Source organism: Sinocyclocheilus anshuiensis, unplaced genomic scaffold, assembly GCF_001515605.1.
Source record: "Sinocyclocheilus anshuiensis isolate Anshui unplaced genomic scaffold, SAMN03320099.WGS_v1.1 scaffold419, whole genome shotgun sequence".
In the NCBI taxonomy this organism is placed as follows: domain Eukaryota; kingdom Metazoa; phylum Chordata; class Actinopteri; order Cypriniformes; family Cyprinidae; genus Sinocyclocheilus; species Sinocyclocheilus anshuiensis.
The window spans coordinates 1,753,832-1,766,645 of record NW_015548228.1 but is presented as its reverse complement, the minus strand read 5'-3'; the positions used below and the strand labels follow the sequence as shown (position 1 = coordinate 1,766,645).

Here is a 12,814-nt window from a genome sequence, read left to right as displayed (position 1 = left end):
TGCAATTACTTTTTCACGTAGTGCCAGGCAGGTTTGGACAGCTTTTTTCCCTTAATAAATTAAATCATAATTTCAAAACTGCAGTTTGTATTTACTCAGGTTATCTTTGTGTAATATTAAAATTTGTTTGATGATCTGAATCTTTTAAGTGTGACAAATATGCAAACAATTAAAAAAACAGGAAGGGGGCAAAAACTTTTTCACACCACTGTATATATACATGCATGTGTGTATATATATTTTAACAAAAAAGTATTTTGTACAAACCAAGGCCCTTGGAGTCAAAAAGTTTGAACCACTATTTTAACAGCAGCCAAATAGGTTTGCTACTTTATACTTTAGATTCAGTTGTAATTGATACAATTATTTTACTCATACTTAGGGGTGGCCATTAAAAACCATCATGATATATTGCTGCCTCTGTAGTCACTATAAACACGTCAATGCTTGACACTCCATGTCCTTTACAGGTGAGAGGCCTTTCCGCTGCACTCAGTGTAACATGAGCTTCATTCAGAAATACCTCTTACAGAGACACGAGAAGATCCACAGTGGTAAGTTCCTCAAGTTCACACCAACTTCAGCTTTCATTTCCTCATATCTGGCTTATTTGTTAGCAAGATGTCGATCATGCTTCACAAGCCACTTCTGTTTTTATTATAAAATTTGCAAACCAAATTTGTTTGGTCCACAACTTATCTTTCCTTTCATGGATGTCTGGTTTCCAGGAGAGAAGCCATTCAGCTGTGACCAGTGCAACATGCGTTTTATTCAGAAGTATCACATGGAAAGACACAAGAGAACTCATAGTGGAGAAGGGAGGCCTGTGACTGACAGCACATAACCCCCCTTCGCCCTGTCTTTTTTTTCCCTTGGATTGCGAAGCCAAGGGCTATACACTAGAGGGCGCTGCATGCGAGCGTGTAAGTGCCTCTTGGCACAGCCAGATCATGGGATTCTTCTGCACCTATCTGGCTTGCTCATCCCTTTCTCCCTCCGTCCACTCCTCCTTTCCCTTCTTCGTCAGAAAGAATCCCATTTAGCACTTTTTTGATCCTGTTTATTTTACCCGGTGAATGAAACTACCCAGGCTGATCACATATAATGTGAACTGTGTAACTGACATGCTGTTTTTAAAAGGGGGCAGTGGACAGAAAAGGGGCGGGATTCATTTTAGGAAGCGTAGATTACGTTGACAAGACCAACGATGAGGTCTTTCTTATGGAAAACTTTAGTTTCAATGGGACGTGTTTGCTGGAATTAAGGGTGGGCTTTTCTTGGGGTTGCAATTACTTTTTCACGTAGTGCCAGGCAGGTTTGGACAGCTTTTTTCCCTTAATAAATTAAATCATAATTTCAAAACTGCAGTTTGTATTTACTCAGGTTATCTTTGTGTAATATTAAAATTTGTTTGATGATCTGAATCTTTTAAGTGTGACAAATATGCAAACAATTAAAAAAACAGGAAGGGGGCAAAAACTTTTTCACACCACTGTATATATACATGCATGTGTGTATATATATTTTAACAAAAAAGTATTTTGTACAAACCAAGGCCCTTGGAGTCAAAAAGTTTGAACCACTATTTTAACAGCAGCCAAATAGGTTTGCTACTTTATACTTTAGATTCAGTTGTAATTGATACAATTATTTTACTCATACTTAGGGGTGGCCATTAAAAACCATCATGATATATTGCTGCCTCTGTAGTCACTATAAACACGTCAATGCTTGACACTCCATGTCCTTTACAGGTGAGAGGCCTTTCCGCTGCACTCAGTGTAACATGAGCTTCATTCAGAAATACCTCTTACAGAGACACGAGAAGATCCACAGTGGTAAGTTCCTCAAGTTCACACCAACTTCAGCTTTCATTTCCTCATATCTGGCTTATTTGTTAGCAAGATGTCGATCATGCTTCACAAGCCACTTCTGTTTTTATTATAAAATTTGCAAACCAAATTTGTTTGGTCCACAACTTATCTTTCCTTTCATGGATGTCTGGTTTCCAGGAGAGAAGCCATTCAGCTGTGACCAGTGCAACATGCGTTTTATTCAGAAGTATAACATGGAAAGACACAAGAGAACTCATAGTGGAGAAAAGCCATATAAGTGTGACACCTGCCAACAGGTGCGTTTCATGCACGAGTTTCAACACTTTCTGTTTAGCAGCACTGTGTTCTCACACTTGTGTTCCTCCTTTAGTATTTTTCCAGAACGGACCGGTTGCTGAAGCACAAGCGGACGTGTGGAGATGCCATTAAAATGGGTGTGGATGGAGCAGAGCACGAGTTGGGCTCAGCAGGCGACGGAGAACACGGCAGCTACGGAATCTCTCAGGGAAATGCAGCTATGCCCAGCCGCAAACGGGGCAAGACAAAAAATGCTGGTGAGGGGGTTGACCGAAAACGTAAAAAGTCATCCGGGTCTATGGGTGCGACGCATAGTCAGGGGGCGGATGGTTACGGGGTGCATGACTTTGGGGTATCAACAACTTCATCTTCAGTCCAGCCAGGCCCCAGCATGCACAGTGAACACAGCCGGGCTCCCAAGATGGCCTTTAAGAAGGGGAACAGGAAGTCCCTAGAGAAGAATACTCACCCCATGGATCAATCCAAGCCAGGAGGCTTGGACAGCCTCGGTCTTCTTCCAGGTCCAGGGGCCAAAGTTTGTCCCAACAGCAGTAACTATGATGACGCCATGCAGTTTCTGAAGAAGAGGCGATACCTCCATGTGCCGAACAATGGGGGCGCTGCTTCTGGAGCTTCAGATTACGACGTAGGCGTCAGTCACCTGCAGTCGCATCCGACGGTCATCCAGGGTGTAGTTTCTGGGGTCCTAGATGGTGACGCCACATTGGGCCTCCTGGACTCGTCCCCTCTGGGAGATATAAAGCAGGACAAGTCTGGTATCCCAGATGAGGTTCTCCAGAGTTTGTTGGATCACTACGCTCACAAGCCTGACGTGACCTTCGACATCACCGATCCCCATCACGTCGAGCTCCAGCCAGCCGCCACAGATGCTGCAGACCCGCTGGGAACCGAGGGTGCCCCGTCGAGTCCCAAAGCCGTAATCATGCATGAGTACTCACGTTTTCTCCTACAGGCACTAGAGAGGACCAGTCACAGCGCAAGCTTCCCGTTGGGTTCCAGTCCTGGTTCTGCCGTGACTACCACGGGACCATTTACAGGCCCTAGCCCACTTTTGTCAGACAAGCATGTGTATACTTCCTCACCTCTCGAGTACTCGTTCTCTCAGCCTGTCTCATCTTCGCCCTCCCTTTTGTCTGTGCCAAAGTCCCACTTTGGTCTCCTCGAGGGCTCGTCGCCTCCAACGGGCTTCCACTTGAGCGGCCTGGAGCCGTCTGTACACACGCAGCAGCTCACACCTTCCCAGGAGCTCACTGAACAGCTGGACAAGCAGCACACCTCCCCTCCGCCACCTCCACACACCCCCAACACCAACGCCTACCAGATCACACCTCAGCCTCCCGACCTGGGTGGTCGGAAGGAACCGCAAGGGCTGAAAAACAGAGCCGCAGCCACCACTGGAGGATTCTCCCTGGCTGCGTCCCAGGACCTGGCCACGCTGGACCCAGCCAAGGCTCCTTATCAGATCGAGAACTTTGCCCAGGCTTTCGGGGCGCAGTTTAAAGGGGGCAGAGTGTCCCTGGCCTTCAGCAGTGACTCGGGGGGAGAGGTGACTCACCGCTTACAGACATCAGTCTCCGAATTCTCAGGGTATAGCAGTCTCTTGGCTGATGCCAGCAACCCAGTCAGCAGTGGCTCCAAAACCCCAACAAGCCAAAGCTACAGGTGAATGTGCTCCTGTGCCTAGATGCTCAGATGGAGGTTCCCTATTTTTATTTTGTCATGCTGTCTTTATTGTTGTTATTATTATTATTGTTGTTATTATTAATATTGTTATTATTGCTATTTAGTTCTCCTACTTCAATGAAATTGTCATGTTTTTAAGTAATGTTTTTCCTCACTGCCATTATGTTCATATGAAATTTCACCCTCCTTTGGCCTGCAATGCATTTCCCATTATTACGTTCTTCTTTTTTTCAATTTCCTTCGGAAATGCTGCGTAGACTTTTAGTTCTGCTCTGTTGATCAATAGACGAAAACGCAAGTGAAATTAGTTCTGCTTACTTTTTTCCAAATGTCATTCACGTACATTTTAGCAATTGACTTCACAAGCGTGTAAAAAATAACTATGAAAAAGCAATGGCAGGGAGTTGCCTAGAACTGAAATCGTCTGTTACAATGATTCAAGTATTACTCAGGAAAACGTGTGGACGGCAAATCCAGAAGGGTAGCAAGCATTCATCCGAGAGGCAGACGTTTTGCAAATACAAAGAGCTTTTTCAGGAGATTTTTTTTTTTTATTCTTCTGAATAAGTGCAACAAGTAGAAGATTAAAGCGCTGCCTGTTAAATTACACTGACACCACTTTCCACTTAGCTGTATAGAGATTATGGTACTTTTATGTCAATGTGAAATGCTCACATTCTCTTTCAGTAAGGGCCATATATATAAATATATATTTATAAGAATATCTGTATGTAAAATAACATATACTCTTTCTTGAGACTGGCAGGTTACTTGGAGGGGGATAAAGAGGGATTGAGTTTGTGAAGGGGGGCCTGTGACTGACAGCACATAAACCCCTTTCACCCTGTCCTTCTTTTTTCCCTTGGATTGTGAAGCCAAGGGCTATACACTAGAGGGCACTGCATGAGAGCGTGTAAGTGCCTCTTGGCACAGGCCACATCATGGGATTCTTCTGCGCCTGTCTGGCTTGCTCATCCCTCTCTCCCTCCGTCCACTCCTCATTTCCCTTCTTAGTCAGAAAGAATCCCATTTAGCACTTTTTTGATCCTGTTTATTTTACATGGTGAATGAATCTACCCAGGCTGATCACACAGAATGTGAACTGTGTAACTGACATGCTGTTTTTAAAAGAGGGCAGTGGACAGAAAAGGGGCGGGATTCATTTTAGGAAGCGTAGATTGTTGAAAAGGCCAATGATAAGGTCTTTCTTATGGAAAACGTTAGTTTCAATGGGACGTGTTTGCTGGAATTAAGGGTGGGCTTTTCTTGGGGTGGGAGCGTAGGGTGTCTTTTTTTTATATTTTATTCCCAGCTTCTCATGGATGTAGGGCAGGTTATAGAGGGGGATTTTTCTTCTTCTTGTTGTTTTATTTCAAAAGTATTGGGTTGGGGAAAATGTGCTTTCTGTTAAAATGGCCCGTTGTACCAAGCTTTTCACCAGAGGCGACTTGTAAAAAGTCCCGCTCTTAGTAATTTATATAGTATTGGTCCTAAATATACTGACTGAACAGTCCAAAAGGAATTCAGAAAACTTATTGCAGTGTGCATGCAGGGCAAAGTATTACCTTGAACTACATTTTTATATGTTTGATTTTGTACTGTACAAGTATTATTGTAATTTTTTTTTTTTTAACGATCAATAACTGTCTTCCATCAGCACTGTTGGCTGCTGTTACACTGTCTTTGAATTACTGTCATCTAATGTTGTTCCTCCTTTCATGTGTTTTACCTACCGATCCCCAAAAGGACAGAACCACATGCAAGATTGTTTGACAGGTGGACAGCCCTTAGGGAACACAAACTGACCACTAGGACTCATTTAGGAAGGTTGGGGTACTCCGTTCACAATAATGTAGTAATAATAATCACATTAATGAGGAGTGTGATGACTAAAATGAAATCAACACAGCTGATGTATTTATACCTCATATCACTGTTCACAGAAGCAGGGATATCAAAGAGTGACTGTATGTAGCATGACTGATGTGGCTACCGTTAAAAAACGCCTCAAGTAGTCCCTTTTAAACTTGACTTTTTTTATTGTAGGATTTTCTGTTTTCTTTCCTTTTCAGAGACAATTTTCTGAACTTCTGAAAGGTTCTTGAAGTTGGTCACTTTAGTATTGTTTCAATAACTAAGGTCAAGGAGATCCAAAGATGCTATGAATTGAAATCTAATTTTATTCAGATGCACAGGCTGTCAATTCACTTTGCATTTATTTTTGTTTTAAATTCATCCTGTGCCCTGCAGTTTTGTCCTGTAATTTGTTTTATGATTTGATGTGAAGCACAGCTGAAATATAATTTCTGGTTCAATGTGTAAAGCCCCCGCAGACACTGTTAAGCCTTGAATGATATCCTGTGTGGCTTGAATAATGCCAGCCATCAGTCTGTCAGTGGTTGCCACCATAAGGTTCTTTTTCTTTTTTTGGCTTCTTGCTGTATATTCCTGAAAGTATTTATTTTGTTTACATAGTTAATAACACTACTTTTTTTTTTTTTGCATGTACATTTTTAATGTTATCTTTCTTCCCCCTTTTTGTCACCATGCCAAATTTGTAGCTAATGATCTTTTTCTCTCCTGTCTTATTTTATTACAGATTCTTGTGATCTGATACACAGGGCTATACCTGTCCATTTTGTCTTTATTATTGATTAGGAAAAACAATAAAAATGCTGAGATCAGTGTGTTCGGATGCATGTATTTATTTCTAGTGTGTGATGTTACAAGATATTTTTATATACTGTATGGTACTGTAAGAGATCCACCCCTTCAGTATCTTGTTTGGTAAACATACCATATCTTTTTGAGCTGAAGGGCTTAAGTAAGTGGACTTAAGGTTCTGAAGCACTAATGCAAAAGTAGGAGTGCATTTGAATCTAATCTTGAGTCTTGCTCTGTCATCATGGTGACCATAAATCAAGGTACATGCCTCCATGGGTGACAATCAGAGCATTTAGCTTACTCTAATTACTTAAAATAATTACAAAGAGGCAAACCTTTCTAAAATTGACCAGCTAATGTTAAAAATATTGTTTTTTTTCCCCTTGGTATCTCATCACTTGCACCATCATGAGGTAATGTCTGTATCAGGGTGGAGCGTGGACTGTATGTTTGAGGTTTTTTATAGCTCTACCCAGCCCTGTACAACTTGGTTTTCAAGGCCTATCTGTGAAGTTCATTGAGGTTCACAGCCATTCCCACATAGCAACTTGCCCTTGAATGTGAATGAAGGACAAATCCGGTTAATTTTGGATCTCTTGGGGTTAGTATTAGCTTTTTAGCAAAAAGGTTTTTGAGGAAATTATAACTTTTACTCCGCAAGGATGCATTAAATTATATTTAATAATTCTAAAAATAATTATATTTCAAATGTTCTTTTAAACGTTGTATTTATCAAAGAATCCTTAATGTATCACTGTTTTCTCAAAATAATATTAAGCAGCACAACTGTTTTCAACGTTGATGATAATGCAGCAAATCTGCATACTAGAATGATTGAAGTGGAATAGAATAGAATGAAGACTGGAGTAATGATGCTGAAAATTCAGCTTTGCATAACCAGAAATAAATTACATTTAAAAATATTAAAATAGAAAATGCTTTTTCCCTTCTATCAACTTGAATGGTAGAAAATATGGAGTTTTTTTTTATGTTAGTAGGAATACACAAGCTATTGTATTACCTTACCTTTATACACCACAGCCATTATTATTGTTTGATTTTAAAAGTGTTTATGAAACATTTAGATTATTATCATTTCATATTATTATAGACTGGCCAATTTTATGTGCTGTTAAATGTTGATATTATTTTTAAATTTAATAGTTTTCTTAAAACTTCAAGGAAGTTTTAATACAATTATAGTCAACAGAGATATTTATGGCTCTGTTCGTTTCGGGGTAATTAAATTCAGCATAGGTGGGGGTGGGTGTAACTTTTTATTTTTTTTTACATTTTAATCCATAATATTACTTTTCAAATATGCAAGTATCAATGTCCAAGTATGTGAGAATCTGCAATGATTTGAGACTTGCTATTTAATTGTCTCAATTATACTGTTAAAATAACATATGTGTCACTCAAAAAGTTCAAAGTCCACAAACTGTTCTTTTGTAGCCATTTACGTCAGGCATTAGATGGACCACTGTAACTGCTATGAAAATTAAAAATAACTTCAAAATAACTTTAGCACTCATCTTAGCAGGAAAGTTGTAGATGTCTAAATTAGTATTGGTCCCAGTAAGCAAGGAGGCCAAAGGAGCAGCTTTCTAACAAAGATTTGAGGATCAAGTGGCCTTTGTTACTCTGGCAACCTGCATGTTATAAAGCCATAAAGGTGTATCATGTCCTGAGCACAACTGATCAAACAGAGAGTTGTCACTTGAACGAAGGGGACTGTCATGCATGATCGATTTGACTCATTGAGCTTCAAGCTGCAATGCTTTCTATTTTATTCATATTTTCCCATTTTGTGATAGCTTTGACTAAATTAGGAGGAAATCCCTGGTCTACTTTGAGACTTTTGTTTGACTGTATGTTGCTCAGTGTAATATGACAGGACTGCTCATATCTATACTCATCTTCCTTGTGCTTTTTTAAATAATAGAATGTCCCAATAGAACTGAAGTGAACAAGTTTACCGGAATAGGTTTTTTCTTGCATTATGTTGGCATCACTGAGATGGTGTACAGTCTCTGTCAACTATGCAATATCATGAGAATGCATTAAAAAGGTTTCTAACAACACCCAATGTTTACATTAACGGACGCTTCCATTTAAACCAGAACAATAAGGAAGGAGTGATATAGTTGGTGTGAAAATAATGGGCTTCCTTGTCCTGGAAAAGACTTCCCAGTGGATCTGAACTCAGAATGCATTTTTTAACTGACAAAAGGAAGTGAAGATGTATGATCATTAACGTCTATGTTTACCAAACAATGATTAAAACAGTGAATAATTAAACTTATATTATATTCAGAAACAAACAACAACCTTCAGATGCACTCCTAAAAACAAAAGCAGCTTAAATGAATTTGTTTTTTGTTATTTTATTTTATTTTATTTTGTACACTGTGTACTACTATTTTTAATGCTGAATGGTTCCCATGCTTTAAAACAGTTTTACTTTATAGCATGAAACCAAAACTATTTGATCTGATTCATGCATGGGATTAGTTTATTATTTTACTAAAATCGATTTGTAGATTCTTATAGGTTGTCAAAACTTTTATATATATCAATACTGCAGCTGTACAACTGTCAAGTTTACCATAACCTTAAGAACTTACTCCTGTTTTTCTTCTGCTTTAATTAGAAGCACAAGGATTCATCCCGGTTCTCTGTGTCCTGTCCTTTTGATGAATGACTGGCCACACATAAAACTTCTGTCACATGTATCTTAGGAACAAGCAACATATTCAAACATAGTAGTCTTGCCGAACAACCACTTACACCGTTTACTGATGGTACAGAACCCACTGAGGAACAGACAATGAATCAGATGTGTTCAAATCAATGGATTAGATGTGTTTCATAGAGTCTATTATTGAGAACATTTGAGATATGAGACAATGAGCATCATAAAAGAAGAATGACAGCACTAGTAGGCTATTTGATGCATTTCAGGGAACTTCCATTTCACAATTATTTTTGTTCCTGTTTCCTCATTTTACTTCCTGTGATACATCAATAACCAGTAACAACTGACGCATTGTATTTAAATACATGTTGTAGGTAAGATCACTTGACTTTGAGAGTAAAGCTTAAATCAATACCTGCTTATACTATTTGGGAAAACTCCTCTCCTCCAACTCAATCATGTTCCAATCATATTACAGGTTTCTTAATTGCTAACACACTATAATTGATTCAGTTGGCACAATTTCCCTAACCATTCATTCAGTTCTCAAAACAAAGACACATTTCTCAAAACTCTAAACACGTTTCGCCTGTTTTCACACACATTCCAGTTTACTTTCAACAAAAGTCTACATAAAATACATGATACGTTTTGCTCAAATAAACAGGTTTGAAAAAGTGCATCAACTAACTCTTATTATTAAGTCTCCCTGAAAGGTCATGTTTCAGTACCTACTATAAAAACCCATGAAATGTTCTGCATGTAAACATCTATTCTTTTAACTGGACAATAAAATATTTTCATATGCTGCACATTTCCCCAGTTCTGCTTCTCATTCTTGGAACAATGCCAGCCAGCTATCTCTCATAATGATTTGCCTGCCTATCACAATACTTGTTTGGATTCTCTCACATTTTCATAAGTATATAATGGAAAGAGTTCTCATGAAATATAAAGGCTAGGACAAAATGACCTTCCTTGTACTTCTTGTGTGCTATTGTGACACAACCCAAAATAGTTGAATTTTAGTCTAGTAAAGATCAATAAAGCTGTAAAGCCAGAATTAAATCACCAGTAACGAACTAACCTACATAACCTGCCGTGAGTAAAATAAAAGTAATGCATAATCTTAAATTGAATCAGGACTTATTTGGAACTCTTTTCCTGAAATGTTTTAGTTAGAATCCATCTAGTGATTTTATTTTATTTTATTTTTATTTTTCTGTAATGTTTGCAAAATGATGACATGGAATGTTCCCTTAATGTTTGCATGACCGAGAACGAAACATTTTTAAAACATTTGAAAAACTGGACATTATGAACGTTCCGAGAACATTCGTTAATAACATTTTTATTACTTAATGTACTTAATTTTAGTAAAACGTATTTTTAGTAGAACATATTTTTGGAAGCTGGGATGGAAAAATCAAATATGTGGTATGTCCCTCTCAGTCTTTACAATGGTATGGCAAAAGCACACCTCTGGAGGTGCCAGTTAAGAGAAGAAACTTCAAGTAAAATTATAACTGCACACTATACTGATACACTCAACACTGAATGACTTTGCATTCCTGCACAGATTAGAGTTTAAACCCTCCTCATTACACAAAACCCATTTGTCTTTATGACCATTTGAAATGTTAACAATATGGTTGCCTCCGCTCTAGAACTCTTTACCCTCTTATATAGTCTGAATGCCAGCACAGATCAGTCTTTATCACACAGTAAATGACACATCAGGGGAAGCTTTTGATTAGCTTTCAATGAAGTGTGTAGAATGTTCAGAAGATGAGAGATTAGACCTGGAAGGCCAAAGATATTCTCATTACATGATGTTCTGATCTGGAGGCCTCTATAGGAGGTGCAATATCCCTATATGGAAACTGTCTCGTAAAATTACTGTTTTTATGTGTTTATCATACCTAGGCGCCTTAAGAAGAAAATGACAAGGAAATATGTTCCAATAGAAGAAATTATGAACCAACAACTATTCAAGCTGGTTGTTTTGCTGTGGCATGTTAGTTGACTCTGAGTCTTGGCATGGCTAAATTTTATCTGTTGGAGCTTGGAGTGTTCACAGTCGTTCTTTTTATCACTGCTGGTTAAACAAAAGGCCTATGTTGCCATCCCGTCCTTGGCAATCCACAAATGTTCCAAAGTGATAAGAAGGAAGGGAGTGTCTGTAGCTACTTGATACAAGCGAAGGAGTTTGAGCACTAAATGTCAAGACATTCTTCTTTAAAATAGTATCAAACAGAGCGTTTCCATTGGAGATATGAGCACTCCCCACCCTTATTGTGACAGTCTTAATGAGTTTTTGAAATGAATCAGAACAATAAAGCTTTGACGTCAGCCTCTTTTCATATTGGTTTCCTTTCCATGGTTTTAATTTTTCATATTTGTTATTGGGGTTTACTCACGTTTCATCGTGGAGTCTGCAAACATCAAATATGACTGTTAAGTTGACATCTGCAGATATGCTTTAGTTCAAAGCAGGAGCCCTTTTATAGCCTTTATAGCCTTGAGTTAATTTTATGGAAAAGATTTTGTAAAATGTTTCACAATAAGGTGTGCTATAATTGTCCAACTTAACTGTATGTGCGTCAGTATATGGCCGATGTGACGATATAGGTTAAAAGATAATGGTAATAACTCTTTTATCACATAATGTGATAAAAATTCTGAATGAAGTGTTTCCGTGATAAAGTGATGGAATAAAATATGAAAAGGTTACACATACACACACACATTTAGTAGATTAAATATAGGTGTAATAATGAAAGGGTCTATTATTACTGTGTTTTTTACTCTTTCTCACATAAATCATGATCACATGCAAATATGTCATTGGTCACAGTTGTGGTCAATGGGAAACATTTTGAATAACTACCTGAATGGTTCACATTATAAAATTGTAGGTCTCAAATTAATGTTACATTAAATTAAACAATAGTAATAATGAAAATGCATTTATTCTTGGATTATTATTCTCCACAATCCACTATTGTCTGAAAAAAAAAGAAAAGAAAAAGAAAGTTAATTTATTGTTTGAAACTTTCTGTTCTTATATGGTTCTTACTGGATCTTTTAGTTCGTAGTGACTAACTGAGCCCTTTTTGACACTTAATCAAACCTACATTTGAGTTTCAGTGCTACAATGTTGTTGCATTTTGTGTGGTGTGAGGGTTAGTCTGTGGTGAGTCACTGTACCATGACTTTGAGACTCTCCGATGTTCATTCACACACACAGACACACACAGACACACACACACACACAAATTTGTGTCCTCATAAACCACATAAACATGCACACACACACACACACACACACACACACACTTGGGTGTGAGTGAGCACTCTTGGGATTAGCTATGTCACATCCTTTAGTTTAGTAGCTGCCATAGATATCAAATATCCTGTGTTTCATTCAAAATTTGTGATTTTGTGTTGCAGCTCTGATTGTGATCTTGCAGCCTTAATTTGACATTTACTGATCACAAACTGATACATTTACTTCATAAATTTCATTTAAATTTCAAATTATAAATGATCATTATGGCAGACATGAGTCCTAGTTAGACACATAATAAACTGGATATATATGGCACCACAGTAT

At 38.3% G+C, this 12,814-nt stretch overlaps 1 protein-coding gene across 1 annotated transcript in view; it reads left to right on the top strand.

Annotated features, from left to right (window-relative positions):
• Positions 1-6,483, top strand: part of LOC107654531 (zinc finger protein 281-like) — a 15,943-nt gene extending 9,460 nt beyond the window's left edge. The window contains exons 5-7 of the mRNA XM_016441638.1: positions 471-554; positions 2,013-2,131; positions 2,206-6,483. Coding sequence (XP_016297124.1) covers positions 471-554; positions 2,013-2,131; positions 2,206-3,819 — 1,817 coding nt within the window. The 3' untranslated portion in view covers positions 3,820-6,483. The remainder of the gene's footprint in view (positions 1-470; positions 555-2,012; positions 2,132-2,205) is intronic.
• The last annotated feature ends 6,331 nt before the right edge of the window (positions 6,484-12,814 follow it).